At 30.6% G+C, this 12,030-nt stretch overlaps 2 protein-coding genes and 4 non-coding genes across 6 annotated transcripts in view; all 6 read left to right on the forward strand.

The window, feature by feature from the left end:
• Positions 1–4,927, forward strand: part of LOC120082966 — an 11,883-nt gene extending 6,956 nt beyond the window's left edge. Inside the window, 6 exon segments of the mRNA XM_039038417.1 lie at positions 83–282; positions 806–1,094; positions 1,546–1,656; positions 2,144–2,335; positions 2,421–2,663; positions 4,781–4,927. Of these exon segments, the coding sequence (XP_038894345.1) occupies positions 83–282; positions 806–1,094; positions 1,546–1,656; positions 2,144–2,335; positions 2,421–2,663; positions 4,781–4,858 (1,113 nt within the window). The 3' untranslated portion in view covers positions 4,859–4,927.
• Positions 4,928–7,040: 2,113 nt separating this feature from the next.
• Positions 7,041–9,143, forward strand: LOC120082967 (60S ribosomal protein L32-1). Its single transcript, XM_039038418.1, has 4 exons — positions 7,041–7,154; positions 7,402–7,503; positions 8,528–8,709; positions 8,794–9,143. Exons 1-4 carry the CDS (start codon positions 7,107–7,109, stop codon positions 8,921–8,923), a joined length of 462 nt encoding a protein of 153 aa, XP_038894346.1. The 5' UTR covers positions 7,041–7,106; the 3' UTR covers positions 8,924–9,143.
• Positions 7,563–7,642, forward strand: LOC120084307. The gene has a single exon (XR_005483670.1). It is a non-coding gene; the product is annotated as a small nucleolar RNA U31b (small nucleolar RNA).
• LOC120084298 lies at positions 8,005–8,081 on the forward strand. The gene has a single exon (XR_005483662.1). It is a non-coding gene; the product is annotated as a small nucleolar RNA Z195/SNORD33/SNORD32 family (small nucleolar RNA).
• On the forward strand, positions 8,166–8,249 carry LOC120084299. Its single transcript, XR_005483663.1, has one exon. It is a non-coding gene; the product is annotated as a small nucleolar RNA Z196/R39/R59 family (small nucleolar RNA).
• On the forward strand, positions 8,309–8,454 carry LOC120084303. Its single transcript, XR_005483667.1, has one exon. It is a non-coding gene; the product is annotated as a small nucleolar RNA F1/F2/snoR5a (small nucleolar RNA).
• Positions 9,144–12,030: the final 2,887 nt, after the last annotated feature.

Genomic DNA, 12,030 nt, shown 5'->3' on the forward strand with positions numbered 1-12,030 from the left:
TTCAGCCTTCTTTTGCTTGCAATTTTAAGTTCTTTTTTCCTATCTTGACGCTTGGTCTGGTAACCTCGATATTTCATTGTAGGAATGGAAAGAAAGGAAAAAGTTCCAAAAACGCCTCGTAGCTGCAAAAAAGAAGCTGTCTGAAATGGAACAGAAGCACATTTTTTATGGTTTCAAATTTGGAGAAAAAGCACAGGGAAGGTTACTTGCCGATCAGATAGTTGGAGTGAATTCCAAGTTGCTTCAAAAAGCTTTACAAGATATTGCGATTCCTACAAGAAGGTGTAGCTCAATTTTGAGTTAGATGTAGTTTGTACTCTTTTTATAAGTTTTGTTTCTCCAATGGTGTCTTTTAATTTGAACTAGAAATATATAGTTTGTCTCCATCTTTCCGTACGTTTTGGTTTCTGCATATCCTGATGGAACTTTTAAGTGCTAGTTTATGCCTTCAGAATATCCTTGAACCTGTACATAACCAATTGCCGGGCAGGTGCTAAGTCATTGGTTTTTTTATATAATTTTAAGTTGGCCAATCCTACCATTGCAATGTTACAAATGTTTCTTCACTTTTCATTTCTCTTTTGAAAGATATCGTTGTGATTAGTTAAAATTGACTAATTGAGTATCTCCTTCAGTTAAAATTTACTTACAATCGGTTCTATGAAGTTTAAAGGTCAAGATATTTAACTTTCTCGTTGTCTGATTTGATAGTTTCCTTTAAGTCAATGAGTTCATGTGTGGTTAAATCCTTTTGACTACTTTCCAATGCACTGACCTTGTATTGTCAATTGACCACTTGAATCAGGTTGACTGTTGACGAGCTATTCAATGCCTCTAAATTGGAAAATGTACAAAATACTTTGAGGATATTAGATAGATGTGTAATTTCTGGTGCAAATGAAAAGGAACTTGGTACACATGCCAATTTGCAGAAAAAGGGACTCAGTCTCATATCTTCTGGAAAAACTGCCGTTGTTTTAGTTGTTAATGATGAGGGATGGTACTCCGACCTTGATATAGTTTGTGATATTGATGAGCATCCAACATCTTCTTCCCTTCCTGATCTACTTTGTGATGATAGAAGGTTTGCAAAGGTTGTATTTTATTTATTTTTTTATTGGCCCTTTATTTTGATGGATTAGTGTAGGAATGAAATAATAAGTTTGTTCGCTGTGATTCAACGTGCATTAGTTATGGAATCCACTTGTCATCACTAGAGTTTTAAACAATCGTTCTTGCATGTGGTAAGAAATGCTTTGCGAAGATCAGGCTTTTTCGGTTCTCTGTCTACTTTTACATTTTACTTGTTGAAACGAAGTTTATTAGATTACTTGGAAATAAATGTCTAAAGCAAGTAATTTACTAAGATTTTCTTGCTGGTATGACAATATAGGTTGGTTGCATTGGCTTCTAGGTATTTTTATTCATTAATGTGGGAAGGGTATTACTTGGATTTGCACTGAATTCTACTAAGATAAATATTGAAATCTTAATGAGCATGAATCTTTGAGAACATTTTCTGACTTAAACATGTATTCTGCTCAGATTGAAGACCGAGCATACGTGCCTCTGATTTTGGTATGCTCAGCTTCCACAATTCATTCAATTGAAAAGCTTTTTGTGGATAATGATTACTTTGCCTTCGATTCTGAAAAGGTTGGTGAGCAGTCTTTAAGTGAAGTTCTATTTCCATTATTTCATATCGGTAACATATATATGTATTCTTTTCTTTTTATGGTAAGAGACGGTTTACATATAAAAAAAACCATTTAAGAGAAAATGAATATGTGAAAAGCAAGTTTGGAAGTGAGTTTGAAAATAACTCACATATGATTAAAAATCAAATTGTAATTGTTTGAAGACTGTGTCTAAAAGTATAAAATTGAACATTAAATTTTAATTTTGAATGATTAAGGACATGATGGAGAGTAATTTTGAATATGACAAAAGTGATTTAATCAATTCAAAATTACTCCCAAACATGTCTAAAATCATCTTTCACTAGTTTAACAGCTGTCATTAATCAATGAGATTAACTCACGAGCGGGATCCATTTTGGGGGTGCTTTAAGGCTTAAGCTATAGCAATCGTAATGGAGTCATCAACAATTTTCTTGCTTAATTACTTGGAATCAATTTTCCAGATCTGGTTTTTGGAAGAAGAGAGACTTCCAGTTGTTAGCAACGTGGTTGACGAACAAAAGAAATACAAGATTTTGATGAAATCACCATGGGAAATTCTACAATCCCCAGTTGGTTCTGGAGGAGTCGTCAACTTGCTTTCATCTCCCAATGTCCTGGAACGTCTCACTGAACTTGGCATGGAGTATGTCGAGGTAAGAAATGTTATCAATGTTATATTGCAACGGTTTATCATCTTGAGTTGCTTGTCCATTGAGTTGACAATGTACCTTCTTACAGATATGCAGCAGCAGCCATACAAGTGCTGGGATGAACACTCTACTTCTTGGATATATTGCATCCTGCAATGCTAATATCGGGGTTCAGCTCCATAAAAGTGACAGTGACTTCGAGAAAAGCTTTGACTTGATATTCTCAATGAACTTCATAAAGAAATTGACGAAGCAAATTGATAAGCCTAAGTTCTATGCCATCCCCAAATCAAATGCACATGTTGAGAAGGTTGACAAAGAGTGGGTCGAGGTTAGCCCTTCCTCTCCTAACTCATTCCAACTTTGTTCTTCAATCTTTAGTTGGTTAGATGAGTGTTCTTTTGACGAAATCTGTATGATGGAAATTGCTTAATAGATCGTTCTTCTCTTTATATATTGAAGGTTAAATTATACCAAATGTTTCGAACTTTAGGGGTAGGTTTGGTTTCCATTATATCATAGATTTTGAAAAGTTTCTTTTTTATATACTTTAACTTTTGAAAATTGTTTTAAAAGACCGTCTTTGGATTTTTTTTTCTTGTTAAAATTGACCCTAAAAAATTGGAGGGGACATCATTTATGTTAATTGACAAGGTAACTAATGTGTGCAAATTCATTATGTAAATAATTTTATCGATATATTTTAAATTAAAATCAAGGATGGAAATCAAGTTATCACGGCGATGTATGGTTGAAATTTTGCTAAATTCGAGTTACCGATAGAGATATAGGAGGGTAATATCTTTTTTCTCAAATATTCATGAAGAATCGGCAATATTGTCGATATATCGTTTAATGGATATATTGTTGATGTCTTTACAAAATGTGGAAATACTGCCATAATATTGTGAATATACCGCCAAAATATTGTGGATATATTGTCCAAATATCGCTAGATCTTGTTTTTTCTTTTCATTTTTTTTTTTCCAATTTTTAGCCTTCTCATTTTCTAACTTTTTTCAATTTTCAAATTCAACTTTTTCCAGCCTCATCTTCAATCCAAAATCTTCTTTTCCAGAATTTGAAAAAAAATAATGATAATAATAATAAAAACTATATATTCATCTAAACTTTTTGAATTTATTTGGATTTTACTTCTGTTTCTATCTAAAACTTTCATTTTCAAGAAATAAAATTTGAGAAGAAAAAATAAACTCAGGTATTTTATAAAGGAAATTTTTAGAAATAGAAAATTTTAAAAAATATTTGTACTTTACAGCAAAAAATCTAAAAGTGATTTGTACTATTATAGCTTTTTTCTATAAAATGTAAATATTTTTAAATATTTTTTATATTTAAAAAGGTCTCATTTTAGAATGCATTTGGAATATATTTTCAAGTGTTTGATTTAAAAAATAAGTCATTTTAGAAAAAATTGAAGTGTTTGACAACCACTCAAAATTGTTTTCGAAGAGTATTTTTAACAATTTTTTTGAAAAACATTTCTTTGTCAATCCAAACGGATTTTTATGCTTTAATCTTATTTGAACTTTTTTCTATCGAATTTTTATTTCATTTCACTCAAAGATAAAAATATCATTATCAATATAAATAATGGTGATTCAGATTTACAGATATACCGATATATATTTCAAGAAAAATTATAGATATCATGAAAATTTATAAAAAATATTGTACAATTTTTAATGAAATTTTAGGACAAGCTTTTTTAATTAATAAACTACAACTTTAACTATATAAATCAATAATTAAAAGTCAAATATCATCAATAATGAAGTGATAGATAATAGTGACGTCCGGAAAATAAATGTCCTGGATAAAGTTCTAGTTATATAGTAGAAGGTCAAATACAATGTTCAATAGTAAGATGAGTACTTAGGATGTAGTAGATGAGTACCTAGAATGTAGTAGTTGTCTAGCCCAACATTGGCAGTATTACTCTCAAGTCATAGTATGTTTAAAATTTCTAACATAATTGAATTTATGTCGTGCATGAGTATCAATGTTGACCTCAATGATACCAATGTGAGGATACCTTGGGTCAGACAATATTCCATATAAATGATGATGCTTTGTAGAATATAGATAATATAGAGGTTTTAAGTTGAGTCTTCATCGCTTTCACGATGAAGTTTTGATCTCTGTGTATCAGTTTATTGCATTTATGTGCTCAATCTAAACCGTTATCTATCTCCCACTTGTTAAATCAATATCAACCATAGCCACTTTAATAACTATAGTTACTATTGCAATAACCATAATGACTATGATTATTATTGCATATTATCCATATCCATATTGACCATCCAAACTCATTCCTCCATATTTGAAACAAATGAGTCTAGCTTCATTATTCGTGGATCTTCTACGGATGAAAAATTTTCTTATTGCTCCAATTTCTGATCTATTCTCTATGATCATGATCAGATTACCTTGAGCATCATTGAGAGGTGCATGCCTAACCCACATATAGAGTGGATCATTTTTCTTCATCACCTAGCTTAATCCCAACCTCATGCAAATCCAGATAGTACTTTTCCTCGACCTTGTAAGCTTCTACATGTGTATCCTTTATTTTCAACTTCATATTATACTAATAGACAACTATGAAAAGAAACAAAACTCATAGCAATTCGAGTTTGAGGTGAAATGATGTGAAAATTCATGAATTATTTTTGGAATAAAAGTTTCACACGGTAGAAAAATAAGCAAAATTCATAATCATTTAAATTTGAGATCATCATGTGAAAATTAAATAGAAAAAGTCCCCAAATTGGATCTTGGAAAAGAAGATTTTGGATTGCGGACAAGGATGGAAAAAGTTGAATTTGAAAATTGGAAAGAGTTAGAAAATGAAAAAGCTAAAAATTGATTTTTTTTTGGAAAAACGATATCTAGCGATATTTGGGCAATATATTCATATATTTATTTTGACGATATATCCATAATGTTTGGACGATATATCCATGATATTTTGATAGTATTTCCACATTTTTATAAAGATAACAACGATATTGGCAATATTTCGTGAATATTTGTGGAAAAAGGATGTTACACCTTATATCTTTATCGGTATCTCGAATTTAGCAATATTTTAGCGATATATCGTCAAATTATCACAATTTTTCATCCTTGGATCTGTTCGATCTACGAGCAACCTACATGAATAGTCTAAAGCATGATACAACGACTAATTCTAGTAAAACAAAAACATCAAACTACTCATATATGACAAAACTCTTAGAACTTAGTTCAAGTTAAAAAAGAAAGAAAGGGAAGAAGAACTCTTCAAAATGAAATGTGATATAGAAATAATTGCTATTTATATGCTAGTCACTTAGTAGCTATCCAACACATAAAAGTAAACCAAATGAAAACAAGTGAAATATATATGTCAAACATAACTTAATTGAGATATTTATTTAACTTTCATTATATTAAATTTGCAGATCAAACATCATCTAATTTGATTTTTTAAATCCAATTTAAAAGTTTTCAACTATGAATTTAATCCATTTTTATTTTTCAATATTCAATTCATTTTTTTTTCACAACCTTAAAAAATCTAGCAACCTATTATGTCCTCTTTTAGCTCAAGGACATTTTTGGACTATGGAGTAGGAGTTGTGGGAATTCTTAAACCTACGTTGAGTCCCACAATTAAAAACCATCAATTTCATGACTTATGTCTTACAATCCCATTTGGTAACAATTTTTTTTTTTTTTTTTGAAAATTAAGCTTATTTTTTCTCACATTTTCTTACAATTGTTTGCATCTTTCTTAAGTACAATAGTTAAAGTCTTAATCAAATTTCAAATTCCAAAACCAAGTTGTTAGAAACTATTTTTTTTTTTTTTAGTTTTTAAATTTTGGCTCGATGTTTGAAAGCATGGATAAAACGTAGGCAAGAAAGCAAGAAATTTAGATGTGAAAGATGTGTTTATAAGTTTAATTTTTAAAAACTAAAATCCAAAAACCAAATTGTTACCATACACCCCTACATTATAGACTCCCACGCCTAAACAACTTTCCAAACTTCACAAATTTTCATACTAAACAATTTCACTCCTACCTCCTAAATGTTATATCTTAATGCACATTTGATGAAATCATAAGAAAAATAAATATTTTCGTATATATATAAATAATAACAGAGATTTGTGTTGCTATTACTTTTTTTAGTACCACTGTTTACTTAAAGCATGAAATGTGTGCTTGTGTGAATTCCATTGGTCAAATTGAATTTGTAGTTATTGAAATAAATATTGGAGACTCGGATACGAAAGCATTACAATTTATATATAGTTCAATATTGTAAATAAATACATAAATAAATAAATTAGTCGGGAGGATTCATTTAAATTTAACTTGCAATTTTATAATTTGGTAAAAGTGATTTTTCTTTTTATAATATGTGCGATGAAAAACTCAGACTTCAAATCTCAAAATTAATCGTATAAATTTATGTAAGTCGAGTTAAAAAGTGATTTTTATAAAATTGAAAAGAAGTTTATTGAATATTGAGGATATAGATAAATATCTTTTGAAAAAAAATAAAAATAAAAACAATAAATGGCAGCATTAAAAAGGGTGTTTGTGATAAATTCCCCAATACTAATGTAATGGGCTTTCTATTGAGCCCATGGGCCACAGATACTAAATCGAGTTGCTGAACAGGGCCCAAGCTCTTCAGAGCCGTAGAAAAGAAACCCTAATCAGACGGTCATTCTCTATATAAACCATTCAGAGCCTATGAGCTTATCGTCGAAGCTGGGACGGCCAAAGGAAACCCTAGTATCTGTGAGTACTTCTCTCTATTCCGCGGCTAGGTTTTCTTTCGTTATTATCATCTTTGAACCATCTTCATTTGCCCTTGTGTTGATAATATTTCATATGTTGTTTGAGTGTCTTGTGGTTAATCCATTGTGGTTCATCCATCGTGTGAACTTTCTGTTATTGTTGTCAGTTAAGGGTTGGATTTTAATTTTTACAGCTTTTGGTACGTTTGTTTGAGCTGGCTAATGATTTCTTGTGATGAAATCTGTAGGTTTTAGCGAAAATGGCGGTGCCTTTGCTGTCGAAGAAGATCGTGAAGAAGAGGACCAAGAAGTTCAAGAGGCCCCAGAGTGATCGAAAGATCTCTGTCAAGGTATTTTTATGTTTCTGTCTTTTCGTCTTATGTTTGTATATCGTAGAATGTGCATTAAGGAAGATGATGATATGTATTGTCGCCCCAGTCTTAGTTGCATCTATTGATGCACGATGGTGACTGACAGAGTGTCTGATTCTTATTTTGTTTATCAGCACATTCATTGTAATTTAATTTTAGAAGATAGGTTCACTAGGTTTTCTGTTTGTACTTTTAACTCTATTCGCTGAGGCTTGTTTAGTAGGATCTGACGATATAATGATACATAGACTGACCTGTGTCTTCGGATGCAACCTGCTGAGTCGAAGATCGACTATCTGATCCTTCTTTTGGAATTATATATGATTTAGTAATTTAATTTGTTTTTAAATTTGCCCCTGTTAAAGTCAAATATAGTACCTATTTCTGGGAAACAAAGATCATTGTTGAGGCTTAGTCTTCTGTCTTTTGATGACAGATCGTCAGGCCAGCCTATTGAGTTTGTTTTCCATAAGATATGCAACAAGGCGTGATGATTATAACCCATCATTTCTGCATTTGAATGATGAATATTTTCATGCACTACCATCTGATCTTCGTTGTATATCCAAATCCTCATTGTTTTCAAATCGTCTTCATTTAACTTGCAATTATAAGTTCATTTTAACTCTTTAACTTACCGATGCAATCTATGATGCAAACTACCCAAATCCCTGACCTTCTATGATTATATAATCAAATATCACCATCTTTCGGCTGAGGTTGCAGTACAAATACACATTTTTTCACTTTGACCATTTCCCGATTTCTTTAGCTATGTATCTTAAATTGCCCGTGGTATCTAATGTCCAATCCTTTTTAATGACTGGACGTTTCGTTTTGAGGGCATAGAGTAATTATACACAGGTCTTGCGACACAGTTAGCTTCTTGCAATGTATAAGCTTTCTGTTACTAAATCCCTGCGTACATGTCAATGATCACTCTTTCTCTCTCTTTCAAGCAATCAATTGGGTTGTTGCTTATCTTGTATTTTTCATCTGTCAGGAAAACTGGAGAAGACCAAAGGGTATTGATTCCAGAGTTAGAAGAAAATTTAAAGGATGCACGTTGATGCCAAATATTGGTTACGGCACTGACAAGAAAACCCGCCACTACCTGCCTAATGGGTTCAAGAAGTTCGTTGTTCATAACGTCAAGGAGCTCGAACTCTTGATGATGCACAACAGGTTTGTGTAAACCTCTGATGTTTACTTATCCCATCTTTTCTGTATATGCTGGCTTGTCTTGATCTGTGTTTGCTGTTACCGCAGAACTTACTGTGCTGAGATTGCCCACGATGTTTCAACAAAGAAGAGGAAAGAGATTGTTGAGAGGGCAGCTCAACTAGATGTTGTAGTTACCAACAAGCTTGCTAGGTTGCGCAGCCAAGAGGATGAATGAACAATTTAGATCCTTAAATGCAGTTTTCATCATGCTTTGTAGTGAGATTTGGTTAATATATATCTTTTTTGGTTCAAGAGATCTTGTTATTTAATGACTTCTGAATCTGAATCTTTACGACTGTCACTTCAACACTACAATTTCGAATTTTTAATTTTGGTATGTTTGAATTTTGAAGTCGATTTAATATCAATTGCATCCTTGGCGGTGCTTACCAGTTGCTGCCGTGTTGATATTTTGAAAGCTTTTTATTGCAAGTGAGACTAGGAAATATATAGAGCTGGAATGAAGTGTATTTAATGTAAAATGGGTACCGAATTGACACCAGTCTTGCCTCTATTTATATTTATTTTCTAAATTTGGTTAAGCTAGTTCATTACGTGATATAAGAGCTTTCATTTATAAACCTTTTGGATTGGTATTTTTTAGGAATGTTTTTTATGGATTGATAACATGATTTATCATTTTCGTAATATACAGATGTCATCACAAATTTAAATTGAAGAATACTAATAGTTATCATTTTTGTCATTTAGTTTAAATGTAAAATCAAAGATGCCATAATATTAATTTATGATACTAAATAGTTAAATTGATTTTAATTTATAATACTAATAGTTATCATTTTTGTCATTTAGCTTAAAAAAGGAGGAAAAAACAGGATTTTAAGTTTTTAAAGGTAGAATTTTATGGGTTTAATTTTAAAAAACGAAAGATGCCCTAATATTCGAGAGAGCATCACATAATTTGTATCTCAAAATATGAGTGTGAAATTATCTTGGAAGCATAGACACTTAATTTTTAAGCCCATGTCCACATTTGCTTTTGTGCCATTGGATGTTGGAGAGCTTCGGGTGGAGTCTGTGATTGACGGCTTGCGTCTGTAGAATAATGGTGAAGGGAGGGAGTTTGAACGAAAATGGGGAGGAGAGTAGAATAGGGGGAGGAGGAAGATAAGAACGCGAAATGGGTTTTTTGTTTTTTGTTTTAATGTGGCTGCACAATGGAGAATAAGATATCAGGGTTTTTCTGTTTGTGGGTTGTAGGGCTTATTATAAAACGTGGGTTTTTATGAGCTGTGCTTCTGTCTTTTTTTAGTTTGGGCTTTCTATATAGAAGACCTTAGTTGTTTTGTTGGCCCTTAGTTTGGGCTTTTTCATTGGAGTATATTATAGAATTTGAGATTTCAAAAATTACAAAATCATCCAATCTCATGAAATTTAGCTCACCTTAATAAAATATCCAAATTTTTCTACCAAATTTATATTTGATTGCACAAGAATTGAATTGTTTTTTGCTATGAGTTTACAACTAGAATTTGATTTAAAATAAACCAATCTCTTCTTCATTTTCCTCTCTTTTGGAATTTAAATTAGAATTTTCTTCCCTAATTGATTCAAATTAGCTTTGTTTTGATTTGATTTAACAACTTTTTGAAAATATTCAGGATTTAATTTGTTTATCGCCATTTGGATTTTAATTTATAATACATCTTTAGATTTTATATTATTTTATTCATTTTTTTTGTTATTCTAAATTTAGATTAATTATTTTTTTTTATTTTAATTAGGATTTTACGGAATATTTTATACACATTATCATCTAATAAACTGTATATTTCATTTAAATTTGATTACTTTTTGTATTTTATAATTACCTTTTGTTCATTATCATCGTGTGGTATTATTATATCATTAATTTGTCTTTTTGACAAAGAACATTCACTTTTGCAATTGTAAATAAAACTCTCTTCCTGATTTTTCTCCCTTTATTATTAAATTAGATTTTATCTATCTACTTATTGATTTTTTTTAATTAGAATAAACAAAAACTTACTTTTTTCTCTCTCCAATTTTATATTTGAATTTATTTTTATTATCGAATTTGCTTTTATCCAATTAAATTTTGATTTGTTTATATGTTTGTTACAAATTCAATTGTATCTAAATATTTATTCTTATTATTTTATACATATTGTTATCAAATTAATTTGATTTTTTAAATATTTTATATTTTTTATGTTTTCAATTTTTCATATACAAACATGTAAAAATGGCTTGTTGAACCTAAAAAAAAACATATAATTGAGAATTAAATTTTAATTGCTTGTAACATGTGGGTGTGTGTATATATATATATATATATATTTCAGTTTATTATTAATAATATTATTATTAGTATTCTTATTCCTATTATTATTTATTAAAAGAAGATAATAAAAAACCCTAAATATCATCTTGTTCATCTTCTTCACTTCACTCCCCCGAAATCATATTTTCTCCTTTCCAATCTCATGTCTTCGATCGTTGGTTCAACAACTCTTTCTTCAATTCCATCATCTTGGCTAGCTTTTAACGACCACCCTCACCAGGTTGCCGACCTTTTTTCACTTGCACATATGTTTTATGCTTTTGTTTCTACTTTGAACATCATTTTCAACAATGACGTTCAGGGATTGATAGTGTTTAAAGGTGACTTTCAAGATCCAATGAGCAAAATGGTCGGTCACATGGAATGAAGATGATGAAACTCCCGTGTCAAACGTAATCATACTTCTAATGGTCACATCATCATGAAGTTACAATTCCTTCACATATTCACTTGTTAACAACATATTCACATCCATAAATTTCTAACGACCACCATCGATTGCTCGTCATCTTTCCTTGCATAAAGAACCATATCGGGTGATTTTTAATTTTGCTTCTGGAATGTTTAGACATTTTCATTTGTACTTACTTTTGTTGTTTTAGGGTAGTTTTGTCATTTACTAATTAGTATTTTTTATTATATAAATTCATTTTGCTGTTTTTATAATTTTGGAAGTTTTTTTTACCATTTTTTCAAATGAAACTTTAAATCTCGCTGTTTCTCTTGTCAGCCCTTCCATTTATTTTGAAAATAGCTTAATGGACTTCAAATTATCGTTAAGACCTCATCCATGATTTTTATGAAATAATTATTTTTTAGAAAAATTATCTAGGATTTGACATATCTTTTCAAATCCTAGAAATTCATGTAAATTCTTTCTTCTGAACCCTAGAAACATTCCTCACTCTTTTTTCTTCCTCAACAATGCAAGCAAAGCTTAAGTCGGAGATCGTTGC

The sequence above is a fragment of the Benincasa hispida genome, chromosome 8, assembly GCF_009727055.1.
Source record: "Benincasa hispida cultivar B227 chromosome 8, ASM972705v1, whole genome shotgun sequence".
NCBI lineage: Eukaryota > Viridiplantae > Streptophyta > Magnoliopsida > Cucurbitales > Cucurbitaceae > Benincasa > Benincasa hispida.